The 13,803-nt window shown below is 39.2% G+C and overlaps 2 protein-coding genes across 4 annotated transcripts; both read right to left on the bottom strand.

Moving 5' to 3' along the window:
• Nucleotides 1-524: 524 nt before the first annotated feature.
• On the bottom strand, nucleotides 525-6,903 carry rabep2 (rabaptin, RAB GTPase binding effector protein 2). 3 transcript variants are annotated; one of them, XM_058653074.1, is made up of 12 exons: nucleotides 6,543-6,903; nucleotides 5,555-5,710; nucleotides 4,686-4,768; nucleotides 4,229-4,606; nucleotides 3,994-4,089; nucleotides 3,815-3,913; nucleotides 3,211-3,315; nucleotides 2,404-2,488; nucleotides 2,266-2,277; nucleotides 1,907-2,061; nucleotides 1,052-1,168; nucleotides 525-970 (listed from the first exon to the last, which is right to left on the bottom strand). In XM_058653074.1, exons 1-12 carry the CDS (start codon nucleotides 6,568-6,570, stop codon nucleotides 866-868), a joined length of 1,419 nt encoding a protein of 472 aa, XP_058509057.1. In that variant the 5' UTR covers nucleotides 6,571-6,903; the 3' UTR covers nucleotides 525-865. The 3 variants fall into 3 exon arrangements, with proteins under 3 accessions (XP_058509057.1, XP_058509055.1, XP_058509056.1); XM_058653072.1 differs by having other exon boundaries at nucleotides 2,404-2,494; nucleotides 3,205-3,315; nucleotides 6,543-6,902; XM_058653073.1 differs by lacking the exon at nucleotides 2,266-2,277 and having other exon boundaries at nucleotides 2,404-2,494; nucleotides 3,205-3,315; nucleotides 6,543-6,902.
• Nucleotides 6,904-7,579: 676 nt separating this feature from the next.
• On the bottom strand, nucleotides 7,580-13,691 carry si:ch211-11k18.4 (uncharacterized). Its single transcript, XM_058652554.1, has 12 exons — nucleotides 13,409-13,691; nucleotides 12,294-12,405; nucleotides 11,922-12,015; nucleotides 11,655-11,709; nucleotides 11,237-11,377; nucleotides 10,478-10,638; nucleotides 10,108-10,206; nucleotides 9,852-9,997; nucleotides 9,358-9,529; nucleotides 9,171-9,283; nucleotides 8,438-8,522; nucleotides 7,580-8,347 (listed from the first exon to the last, which is right to left on the bottom strand). Exons 1-12 carry the CDS (start codon nucleotides 13,524-13,526, stop codon nucleotides 8,288-8,290), a joined length of 1,356 nt encoding a protein of 451 aa, XP_058508537.1. The 5' UTR covers nucleotides 13,527-13,691; the 3' UTR covers nucleotides 7,580-8,287.
• Nucleotides 13,692-13,803: the final 112 nt, after the last annotated feature.

Here is a 13,803-nt window from a genome sequence, read left to right as displayed (position 1 = left end):
AGTTTCAAAAACTGACACGTGCTGGTTAAATTGTGAATCTTGAGGCTTCACATGTATTTATTTTGCGAGTGGAAAACTATGTCCATTTTCATACACGGTCTATGCATGTAACAAATATGCATATTAGTCTTAGAGAATCTCCATAGACAGAGGAACATAATCATACTAATTGTTTGATTGTGAATTCAACGACATAAAAACCCACTTTCAGTTGTCAGTGTGTATTAAACGAAAATTGGCAAGGTGATGTAAATTCACATTTCCTTGAATCATTTGGTACTTCTTTCCCGATGCACAATTATTAATTTGTTAGAATGTATGAAATTATGGAGAACAGAAATACAGTATTTGACAAAACTACACTTGAAACGAATAAATACAAGAGGCATTATATCTGAAATGCAGTTAATTTAGGAATGTTCAGACAATGATCCAGTGCTTAAGACGATCATCTCTTCACAATAAAGATGCGACGAAAAAAAGACTGCATGTGAAGAAAATGAGTAAGTGTTAAAACTGTTGAGTGTTTTGCTGAAGTCATGTCATCAATTTTATAAACAGAATATATTTACATGTGTTTCTGGATGATAGAAAAATGTCACTTTGGTCAAGAAGCAACAGTTTCAGTTAGTGACACAAAACAATTGTCTCTGAAACAAACAAACAAACAAACTCATCACTTCTGCACTTACTGTTTGCACAGTAGTTCTAGTGTTATAATACTCTGTGGTGACTCCGGTTCTCACTCTTCATAACTGTCTATTTTTTTTTAAACATGACTGTGGTCAGTCAGTCATTATTGGTCACTTTGGGGATATTTCATCTTGGTCCACGATTCTTTGGTTCCAGTGTGACTTTTTAAAACTTACAAGTCGTCTGCAGGTGAAGAACCAGCATCAGTGATTCCCTCCTCCAGGATTTCCTTCACTTGATCCAGAGTCTCAGCCTGCCGTATCAGCTCCAGCTTCACCTGAACATTTAGTCAATAAAGTGTTGGGTTTTAAACCATTCCTCCTGTTCCAGTTTAATACTCGTGTAGATTGGTTCCTACCTGCAGCGACTGGGAGAGCTGCACAAAGTCCCTCTGCACTGTCTGACTGGTGTCGACCTGGGAACGCATGCTGATCACTTGACTCCGCAGCTCCAGACACTGTTGATGCAGCGCCGCCTGGCAGAGAGAACCAGTCATGTTTAAGAGTGCTTGGTAAAAGATGTGGTGAGGCCTATAAAAAGACAGCCAAGCAGGAGCAAACGTATACAAAATGTATAAATGTATACCATTACACTATTTGAATAGAACTGCATACCAATAACAGGTGTATGGGTTTAGTTTTTATTATATACACATATCATATAAACTCATGATCAGAGGTTAGAAACAGTATTCCTGAGCTTGAGAATTCAAGAAAAAACGTAAAGTTCCAGTGTGTAAAATTTAGGTGACATGATTTTCCGAAGATAAACTAATTATTTTTGTATTTGTTTCAGTGTAAAAAAACCTGCTTGTATGAATTCTTGTTTTTCCATTAACCCAGGACAAGCCTCAGCTCTATGGAGGCTGCTCTTTTGGACCACCAAGTGTATACAATAGCCCACAATGGACAAACTATGGTGCCATGTGAAGCCTACATAGGTTCTCCAACATGCAAGTTGTAAAGTGAACTGGATACACTTAAAAGGCCCATTTATACTTTATGTCGTTTTATGTTTGTCTGTCCCAAACGTTATCTTTGTCAATACCCTACATACGAAATGAGCGCAAAGTACAAACGAAGGCTCTGCCCGTTTCCATCTCTTGCAGAGTATAAATGTGCTTTTAGAATAAAAACAGAACGCTTGGTTTCATACCCTTTGAATAAACCTGTTATATGTACTCCAGGCAAGTGCCTAAGGGAAAAGGATTTACTTTATCTTTGCTGAGAGCCTTGTTAGTGCTGTGTACATGAGAGAGCGCCACCCGTAGAGCTTCCAGCTCTGCGCGACAAGCCGCCAGTTCAGCCTGCATTTGGTCCTTCTGAGCCTGGACCCTCTCTGTCTCAGTCTTCAGACTGGACAGCTGCACTGCACGGACACACAATCACACACGAGGATGCAATAAGTGCATACAAAGAAATCAATGCCTACAACAGTGTTTTTATACGTCAGGTTACTTAGTTAGTTAATTGAATCACATAATACAACATTGTTGTCATAAATGAGAGTACAAAATACATTTGAAATAAAAATGAATAAAATTAATTTGTGAATCATGAGCTGTTCACTCACCCTCTAAAACCTCTGATGACAGAAGATGCCAGTGGAGCAGCGAGGACGCGAGAAAAAGAAGAAATGTGAAAGACAAAGTGTCACAGTCAGAACACAGAGTAAAGCGGTGCTGCCTAAATAAAGATGTGATCCACAGACCGTTTTCGTCTGCACGATTGTCCAGCTGCTCCCTCAGGTTCACGATCTCAATGCGAAGGCGCTCCTCACAGTGCGCCCCCTGCAGGTGAGTCTGACAGTGAACACACATTGACATCACAAGCAGGAAACGCATACAGCAGCTGTCTGATTCTGGAGGTTCGAGCTCCAACACTGTGACAATCGCCCTATATCATTTGAAATGATAAAACGTTTTTCTTTTGCATAGCGCAATGAATAATCTTTGTTAATTAGGTTCTGTCATGTCTTTTAAATGATGCGTACAATATCTACAAAATAAACAATTAGTGTTTAAATAAATATAGAGGTGATTGTTACAAAACTATCCGAATTCCTGGACTGTAAGTTTTTAACAGACAAAATTAGAAGCCAAAAAAGAAAAATGTAACTACAACAGATTGTCAAAATAATTCTAAAGCTAAGTCACTGACAATGTGATAAACTATAATCCATTTTTTAAATCTGTATTAGTCGATTATTAAATATCTATGGCACAAGCCATAGAAAAAAACTTTATCAGTCGACTTCTGCAGTTATTACACAGTATTTGCCTAAAAGTCTTGTGAATGTTTGATGAATGTCTGATAACAACAAACAATCAGAAAAGAGGAAAAACAGCACTTAATGGAGAAGAAGCCACCAACAAAGGGACATGAACAGATTTCTCATGGGTATAAGTAGAGTTGTCAGTGTCCTTCAGTCCATGTTTGTAAGAGTCTTAAGATAAAAGTGGATTTGAAGTGAAGCTTCCTCACTCCAACACCAGTGAAACAGCCATGGTACCTGCAGGGTTGCTGTGAATGCAGCGCTCGAGTCTGGTATGTCCTCAACCTTCTCCCCTCTCAGTCTGGACAGCTCATTGCACATCTTCCTCTGAGAAAAAGAGAACTCTGCCTGGACACAAAAAAGGAAAACTGAACATCAGCTCCCACTCGGTAAGGTGTTTTTGTTACATACACATTTACCCTCAGAGTCATTGTACACTTTTACATTTGCACAATAGTACAGTATTTACTGCTCTTAAATCTCTGTTCATCTTTCAAGTTTTGGCCAAGGTTTTTATAAAATTAAGAAGAAAGGCAACACAAAAAGTGGAAAATTTTATTATTTTTTAAAGATATTTAATGTCTTTATTGGACAGGAAAGTCAGTGTGAAAGGAGGTATAAAGAGGAGAGTAGACACCTAGTAAATTACCACAGGTGGAAATGATCCTTGGTCACTCCAGGGGAATGGTGTGGATATGTATGAAGGTAACAGCACTTCCACATTACTCTAATTATGTGATATGAAGTTTGTATATCCCACATATCTTATTGTTGTCTTTTAGAGAAATGATGCCTGACACAGAAACAAAGTAGGTACACCAGGTAAGATCAACATGCCTTCACTCACCAGGTGACTCTGGACGTCATTCTGTGACTGGCTTAATGATTTCTGCAAATCCTGGAGGAGGGCCTCTGAGCTCTGCACCTGACACTGGAGCATTGTTACCTGAACAAACACACAGGCACACATTGACATGTGTAAATGTAATTCTCTGAGGATGCTGTGTACGGAACAGGCTCACACACCTGTCTCTGTGTGTGGTTGGTCTGTGCGTCCAGTACTCTCTCTAGCTCCTCCTTGTCATCCTGCAACCGACTCACTTCCCCTCGCAGCTCCGACACCTGAAAGTAATAATATTCATGAGTTATATGGCATGATGGCTGACTTTGCTTTAAAAACAACCTTTAGCAGATTGAAACTACATTTCTGCATGTGGATTTTGTGACTTTGTAAAAGTCTTTTGAGACGAGACAAAATCACCTGAGCATTAAGAGCATCCCAGTCACTGTGTGTGACCAGCCGGTGTCCAGCCGGTGGCAGGTAAATGGCTTCAGGAACCAAAGTTCCTGTAGACACCAGTGAGTCTGTGTCTTCCTGAGAGTGGCGTTTTCTGGGCAGGGAGGGTGTGTCTAAGGAGAAGGAGGACAACGAGGCAGAGTCGCAGTGACGCAGTGAAAAATATCCCTCTGTTGTGTGCGTAGCCCCTTCTCCCTCTGCCGCAGCTTCAAGCTCTGATGAATGGCTGTGCCTCCTGCTAGTTGAAGCCGCCACCTCAGCCTCTGTCAGACTGTTGCTGTTCAGTGTTGAGGATTCGTGCCCGGAGACGTCAGAGTCCGTCCTGCCTTTCCTTACACGGATCTAACAGGTGGAGAAAACAAACGGTGGTTGTGAGACTACGTAAACACAAAATTTGCGTGACAAAACGTTCAACGCTCACCAGGTTTTGTCCCCCAACTCTCCTCAACTCCAGAGCCTGAGACTGGAGAAGAGCTATCCTGGCCTCATACTGAGCTGCTGTCTCTGTACAAACAACAGGACGATAAAACGAACATGAAATCATTGAGCTTTGGATCAAATATCCGCCTAATATTAAAACATATACTTCAGTAATTGATATTATTTAGCAACATGGCATTAATTACAAACTACATTAACAGGGAATCAAGTAACAACATCACTATGGCATCAATTTGAATGGCCTAATCCACTTAGATCTTTTTTTGTTTGTCTTTTCTGCCAAACCTGTGCTTAGTGCAAATGTAACACCTTTGTTTTCATTTCATTTCATTTCAGTTTGGTATATTTTCTTTTATGAAACTATGACTATATCCTGCTATGATGTCATTAAGAAAACTGCACTGGCTTTGCTTGTTTACACAGACAGTGTGTGCCTTTAGAGCGCATGTCAGAGTTTAAGAATCAAGAGGCCTGATGATCAAACACAACAGCTTCAGCTTCTGCGCCACCATGACAGCTCTACCTTGCCAGGATGGAGGCAAAACACCAATGTCTGTCTCACAACATTAAAGGTGAAACATTCTACACATAATAAGTATGGGGGGGCTAATGTTAACAACATTGCATTCTTATATACGTAACATAATCCTATAGATATTAATCTCTTATTTATGTACTTTATGTATTCATGTATTTATTGTGCATTTCATTAGGGATGTTTTCAGGACAGTGGTGCAAAATGCTGGATGTAATAAGTATGGCTTATCACTATTTTTGCTCTCAATTATTTTCTTACCGAAAATGTCTTTGGGTGCACAAAAAGCCAGCTCCACACGCACACAGACTGACCTCTGAGAGCCTCCTGCAGCGACTGGATCTCTTGATCACATTGTTTTTGCAGCTCTGCCAGTTCCTCCTGTTTGCTCAGCTCACAGATCGTCGCCACTCCCTGCCAGTGTTCAGCCTGAGCTCGATACTCGGCTAGCTGGGCCTGTAAGTTTGCCTCTGGAAAAATTACATTGTGATGTTTACGATTATTTGCATAATGAGAGATGAAGTCACACAAATAGAGTTAAAACAGTCAAGTCACATGATTAAAAGGAGTTTCTAACAGTATGACATGACTGCGAAATGCTGAACAGAACAAAAGAGATTAAAGCCAATTTGATGTCACTGACCGTTGCAGAATGTACTTAAATTTCTTAACTTAAACGTAAAACTTTGTAAAATCTTATCATCATCTTTGTCTGATATTATATACTATCAATAAACAGTCACATAATACATATTTCCATGGCATTTAAACACAGAAAGCAAAACATTGTAATATAATGCATTTCCACAAACATTTGCTTGTACACAATGACAACACCTGTTAGGAGTCTTACACAGTACATATAGAGTGTGAGTACAAGTAATTAAAAATGTGCTACAAAAGTATTGTTTCAGTGCAGTAGTTAAATTTTAACAATTAAGTATTGTTTCAGTGCAGTAGTTTTACTTTCGATAACAAACGTATTGTTTCAGTGCAGTAGTTTTACTTTAAATAATTAAGTATTGTTTCAGTGCAGTAGTTGTGTTGAGACTGTAAATATCTGTTGTGTACACACACTTTGTACAACGGATTTAGCTGGTGGCTAAGCCTGTTCATTTCTACGGCTAACGAAGCTAGCAGCTCGTTTGTCAGTCCAACATCAACAGGCCTTAGTTATCAACATTAACAAGCCTCAGGTTAATATTAACTCAAATTCACGTCATTGTACCCTCAATATCTCCTCACAGTCGAGTTTATCAGGTGAGAAGCAGATTAAAGTTCAACGCTGTCATATTTTATTACCTGTTGCGTCTTCAGTGTTGGAGCTCATCTTCCAGTCACACGAACAGCTACACCCGCAGACGAGAAATAAAATACCGTATCACCAGCAGAAAGAGAGACCTGCACACGACATTTTGGTGTTTTCCTCCTTGTTTTATTTCCTTCGTTTCAAGCAGCAGGGACTTTCGCGTAGAAGTGCTCCGTTCAGGCAACTTCAGGAAACAACTTTCCCCGGTCTAAACCTGCGGAAATCACGTCATCCTCCTTCCTGTTCTCAAATACCTTTCCTCCCTACCTGTCTTCTTCCGTCTGAATCATCTGCCAGTTTTTCAAATCGACCGCTTTCATTTGGAGTTAAACAATCGAGAAAAGTAGTTACATGATTTCTTTCTGATGTACAGTATTCGTATCTGCCACACCCATTTCCCACCACCCCCACTATCCAGTCCCGTGGAGCAGTAACTGTGACCCCCGTTGGCCGCTGACCTAAAGTCTGAACCACATTCCAGGCTGTTGAACACAAAAACACACCCATACTTCATTTGTGGTCAGTTATCTTTATCATTATCATTCAGAATGTATTTGTATAATCTTTTAGCCTAAATTAATTATCCTGCACTTCAACAAAACAAGAATTTGATTTTACATGTGTAAAAATGTCAGTTTTAACTACTTTTGCAGCAAGACACTGTCCCTTCTGCGCATTTTTTACATTGTGCAAGCAACTAAAACCTTATTCTTCAGTAAATCAGAACAAAAAAAAAAAGTTGTTACCTCAATATTAAGTTCAAAACTGATGAATGGTTTCATTAGCAGCAGATTTACAGTCTGCATCCTTTGCACAAAGGTGACCTTCCAGTTTAGCATTTCCTGTTTTTGCATTCAAATTTAAAAATAATAATAATCATTATAGACTAACACTATAACTGCTCTAAACAAAAATTGACAGCCACCTAAATTGGTGAGATCCTAGAACTACACAGAAATCGTATTATGTTGACCTACAATTTAATGCTACTGTCCTCATCATTCCTTCACCAAGACAAGTGAAAAATCTCATCCTTTAATGTTTTATTGAGTTGTCTTTAAAACAGTTACAATGTAGAACAGAAGTACAGAGTACAAAAAGTTGAGTTGGTCACCGTTAAAAATGTTCGATTGCTGGCTTACAACCTTCACTTACTATAATGGCAGGAGTTGTGCGGATAATTAAAAATTTGACAATTATACAATAGAGGTTCATGACACAAACTAGTGCATTTATATAACATCTAGTAAACAAAGCAGACAAACTATTATATAAAATGCTGGTGAAAATCTCCCAAAGCAGTAACACCATGAGTAACACAAAGTGTCTTGCATAAACCAGTGATATAGGCCATTTCAGCAAAATACAGTTTCTCTGATAAAGTAATAATATAAATAGTTTGAATTATTTAAATATTTTAAGTGGTATTTTGGGTGTACAGTTACAGAGGACATGTTTAGAAATGTTCACAAAAAATAAAGGTTAATCTGTCATTAAGATGTGTGCAGCAGAAATGTGGTTTAACAGTTTGTGAAGGGACATTATCTGTGAGGACATTATCCAACAGTTTGTTATTTGGGTTCTGTTGTATTCAGAGCACCAGAATTAAGAGTACTTTTCAACTGCACACTTGAAAAGATACAGCACTGAGTGGTCAAAATGACACCACAACTGGTGTGAATTTCCGATTTAGGTCACTGTGAGGAGGCTGAATCGTTTGTTTGCATCCGGTCCGTCTTTATAAATCCATGTCCTGATCACTGACACTCTGGCGAAGGTATTCTTCATAGAGCTTTTTCTTGAGAGGAGAAATAGACAATTTTAAACATACTTTAATACAGCCCATTTATGCGCAGTAACACTTCAGAAACAGCCACTCTCATTTTACCTTTTTGGTCTTGACCACCTCTTGAACGTACTCCAGCTTCTCCTGTAGCTGCCTTTTCTGTTTGCCTGAAAAAGTTGGCCGGGTTCTGCAAAGAAGTCAAAGGAAACAAAGGGAATTTCAATACATTTTTTTTACTTACAAATATACAGAGGACACTGAGACTGGAAAACTGTAAGCTTTTGTTTTATCTTCAAAAACAAATGGGGGAAAGAAAAAAAAAAAAAAAAAAGTATAACCACAAATCTGCCAGACTAAATAAAAATTAATGAAACTTGTAGAGTGGAAATACTGTTTATGCAACTTTTTAAAAACTGTATTGAGACTATCTTCTGTCTTTAAAGAAATTGAGAGTAACACAGTATATGGTACCACACTGTTTTTAAAGCAGAGCTCAATGGATTGAGCTTCAGGCATGTATCAGTATTGTATATAATAGCCGAAAGAAAACACTACAGAAATGTCAAATTTTCATTTAGTAAGTGTGTCTACACTGTAAATACTCCTCTGTAAAGTTACATTTTGTCACAGTTCTTTGAAAGGAAAAGAACATCCTCATCACCACCACCCACCCCACCCAAAAAAAAAAAACAAAACACTAAAATATAATAATCAAGAATAAAGCAACCAAGGAATTTTAACCATTTTGTACTCATCAAATAAAGAAAGTAAGATATAAAATGAAATTTTATATGACAAAAAAAACTGTGATTGTGCAGAGATCAGACTCTCTTACCTGAAGGAGAAGCGAGCGATGATGAGCAGGAGGAAGGAGAGAAGGACCAGACCACCACCACTATAAAGCTGCTGCTCCATGGTCAGGGAGTCAAATATTTTCACGATGGGAGTCTATAGATGAAAAGATCAACAAGAATTAGACTTGATGGCACTAAAAGACTTTTTGTTCTTGCTTAGAAACTCACCAGGTAGAATGAGAGTGCATGTGTGCCCTCGGGCCCCAGAGCTAAATCCATCAGCTCCTTGGACATAGTGCCCAGCATCAGTAAAGCCATCAGAGCCATGGGGACAGTGAAGCCCAGCAGAGTGAGGAAGCAGCTCTTGCAGCGCGCTCGTCGGTTCTCTACAGTGGTCTGTCTGTGAGAGCAGAGGGTAAAGGTTGTTCTCTGTTGGCATCACTGCCTGATACTTATGTGTGTCACTTTAATGTTCCTATCATGAAGAAGGAACCAACTATAGACATTTGCTTGGTTTTATAAAGAAGTCAACCAGTACCCACACTTATTCAACTTGGCACTACAAGAATACAGGAAATACTAATTCAAAGTTCAATATCCTGGTAAAAATTAGCTGCAACGGGAATGAAATTTGAGATCAAGAACAAATGCTAGGAATGCTCGACTAACGTGGACCCTGTGGTAAGTATGACCCGAGCCTAACAAGTGTCTCTGTATGTTACCTGTCATTATTGAGCGTATCAGTAATGGCCTCACTAATGAGCTCACAGTCCTTCTCCAGAGAGTTGAGCGTGTTCTGAACCGTTTGGTTAATAGTTTTCTCAATGGTCCGACACACTTCTTCAATCTGGTTGACACAGCGACTTGGCTGTGAAGGGGAAAAAAAACAAACTTTATGTTTAATTGGAACAACACTACATGTTAAGAGCTTAGTCAGCTGACAAATACTTTAAAACTCAATGGAAATGAAAATCTTGCCTTGTTAGGATTGGGAACATAGATGGTTGGCATGTCAAAACCACATTTGTTGAGTCCTGGTCGCTTGCAGAGCTCCTGGACAATCTGCATCATTACTCTCTGAGAAGACACAGTTAATAATAATAATTAAACATCATTTTGGAACTATGTTGTATAAAAGGTGAGTTTGCATCTGCCCGAGGTTATTGTAATACTACATACTTGACAAATACCAGTACTAGAAAAGACCCACACTATCATATCCTCACACATTTTAACATGAAGAGGAGGCAGTTCATGTCATCTATTGATGTGAAAATGCAGAGGAATGCTTTGAAAATACAGACTGAAATTAAAGCACATTTTTGATCTGAGCTGTAGCTGTGCATACTTGTCTGTCTGACTCTCCTCCAGCCTCGTCAGCTTTGCTCAGGTAAAAATGCAGCCGGTCCCCATGTTTCTCATTCAGATTCTCCACAATGTTGAGGGTGCGCTTACACAGAGCCTGACCCATGGGGTCAAAGAAGACCAGCATCAGGTCACAGAGTTCACCTGAGAGAGAGTAGAAATGACCATTATTAAAAATACAGCTTTTAGAACAGGTTGACTTGTATGAAATAAAGTAATGATATTCGATTAAAATGCATGGTAGTGTAAAAAATTCTAATTTTATTTTACACATAGTGTAGCGACTAGGTCCTGTACTGTGGCACTACTGGCTGCTGATTGTTTGCTGGTAGGTGTTGTTTTCACATGCACTCAGGTATAAATCACGACCAGGTTTTTCCTTAGCTTCAGAAATTATATCAGTGATTTATTTTCTTCCAATGCCCGCTTATTTTTCTATTTCCATTAAACCCGAGCACATGTAGTAAACTGTTTGCCCTTTTCAATATGCAACACCTGGGTAAAATGACAGGTGACTTCAAATAACTCAGCATGACCCTGGGCCAGTGTCAAACTCAGGCAGAATAAGAAACGAAATACAACCCCCTAGTGGTTGGGGGAAAATCTCACAAATAAATACAAGACATGTCTCCCACACATAGCTTATTTAATAAATATGTGTCTAGCATCTAGTTCTCCTTAAAGTGCAAATCAAAATAACCAGTCATCACAAAGCCTTAGGGTGATACAAGTAGCAACGCACCCAGCCACATGATAACGTCATCCACGTCAAAGGGATACTTCATGTCACCGTCCACCAAGCCTGGCGAATCCACAAATGTCACCAAGCTGAACCGTTTCTGTCGTGACGTGCAGATCTCTGTGCTGAGGTACTCTGAAACACCTACATATCAAAAGAGAACGGAACATGTCGGTGAGTAGCACATAAGCTGTTCATCTGTTCTGCTTCTAAATAATGTGCACCAACATATCCTTAGTGCTTCTATAAGTGACACATCACCCTTTCCTCTTTATCTTCCAAAAGACTGTTAACAAACATCAGTGTGTTGTAGCAGTGTGTTCATAGCATAGACTGTACCTAAGTTTAAAAATTATATAGTATATAAAACCCCTGAGCAATGTGGAGACAAGTGAAAATGGCAGCATCTGGAAAATCTCACCTTTGAACTCTTGCAGAGGTTTAAAGTGTGGATATAGATGAAGAGTGGCATTTCCCTGAAAAAAAACACAGCAAGTGTCAGGACCTTAAGAAGTACGGAAATTCCAAGTTCCAACAAAACCCAATGAGAAGTGAATTCAAGGAAAAATTAGCAGTATAACCTACAATGAAAAACAGCTGATATTAGGAGTGAGAAATACATTTTGAAAATCTTAAAAGTTCACTGAACTAAAAGTGCATCTGCTTTCCAAGCATGTGTTCCACTCACTGTGAGAGATTCTCTCTTGCGCCCACTTGTAACAAAGCTGAAGCCCTGGGTCTCAATGGCCACTCCAGTGCGCTGGATGTGCTCCTCCACATACCTGACCAAAACAATGTAAAATAAGGGAGCTTGTATCAAGCATAGATACATACATTATTTAGCTAAATGAACACAGCTGTGTATTTTTGGAAGACGCATTCACAGTAACATCCTGCTGCATTCTATTTTTATAATTTAATAATTTACACTAATGATTTAATCCATTACTTTTTGCAGCCCTAGTGCTGCTGATGCACATGAACCTTTACATCTTATGAATACAATAATGGCAGCAGGTTGTTTGTCTTTCTACAGAGATACTCTTAAAAATATATTAACCAGTTGATGAAGGAGCTTTTCCCAGCAGAGTGGTTGCCCATCAGCATCACTGTGATCTTTTTCCTGGGCGGCAACAACTTGACACCAACAGACTCAGCCACTGCAATCAAACCTGAACAATACAGAGATTGTCATTAGGGTGGAGTAAAACTGACACACCTTTGTACTTACAAATTATTTATAATTGTTACCTCTAATGAGGAGATGTTTTCAGCTGCACATCTGAGCAGTCTTACTCAAACACTACAAAACGGATTCTGATTGGGGTTTGGAGGATATAGGTTGTGGTCCTAAAAATAAATGACTAGATACAGAATCATGTAATCGTACTTCATATGTATATGTAATGTTACTGTGTAGTTTTGTCACAATCCATATCTAGAATATTAAATATAGAGGTCCACAAATGTAGGTTTTCAATGGATTCTGCCAATCTTTAGCAATCGGAGCAGCCAATTAACCATATATGATGCAGATTGTTTTTTTGTTGTCCCAATTTTCTTTTTTCAACGACATAAAGGTCAAATACTGACATTAGTAAACAAATTTGTTGTAATATTGAATGATGAATGAATAATGAGAACGTGTATTCTTGTATAATTAAAATGTCAAAATCGGTCCCTTTAATCAATTAATTGAACTACTTCTGACGAAAATGTATCGTAGCTAACAGAGAGGCCTTCGAGTGTTTCTCTTTTCTCGATTAGTCGATTGTTCACACTCGGATTCAATTAGAGCAATCATGGTATTTCAAATCATTCATTCATTTTGTTAGGTCACATTCTTCTAGCGCCGCTGAGCTATACTGACACAAAGTAACTTCTAAAAATCTAAATCCAGTCGTTTCTTATTTTAGATAATTTAACACCGAGTGTCAGTTAAGTTAACTAGCTGTGTCATATTTTGCGACGTCAGACAAATCTGTGCTCCTTAGCTAGCTAACGGGTTACCTCCCTGCTACTTCCACGTTACTCACTTTACTTAGCTAGCTTATCATCTGTCAACAAGTGGCTTTGTTGGCTTTTTTATATATATATTTTTTTCCCTAAAACGCTGAGTTAATATTGTACTTCAGTGAGAGTTTGCGCCTCAGAAGTTATGCTAACTAAACTCACCGTTGTCAGGCTCCGTGTACAGTTGATGACAATCCCGCAAGATGCGTTCATCGCAGGACACACCGGCAGATAGCGCGTCTGCGTTCGCGGCACTTCGACCCTTGATTTTCCCAGACATTGTGCGAAGCTACAGTGATATTTAAGTTTCAGAGAGACTTGTTCAACCACGCAGCAGCGGTGCGGACTCCCTGGACAAAGCCGGTTAGCTTTATTTGAATCGGCCCGGTACGTTGCCACACGGGGTCGAGACGCACTACGGCCACGTCGTCAGCTCCAGCAGGCAGCGGCTTCAATCGCACAGGCTTGTGGGTAATGCAGTTCATCGGTGGATTTAAATGCAGCAGGTCTCACACAAACACAGGAGATAAGATGTGGGGAATGCTCTTAAGTCTTAA

Source organism: Solea solea, chromosome 16, assembly GCF_958295425.1.
Source record: "Solea solea chromosome 16, fSolSol10.1, whole genome shotgun sequence".
Taxonomy (NCBI): Eukaryota; Metazoa; Chordata; class Actinopteri; order Pleuronectiformes; family Soleidae; genus Solea; species Solea solea.
This window is presented reverse-complemented; position numbering and strand designations above follow the sequence as displayed.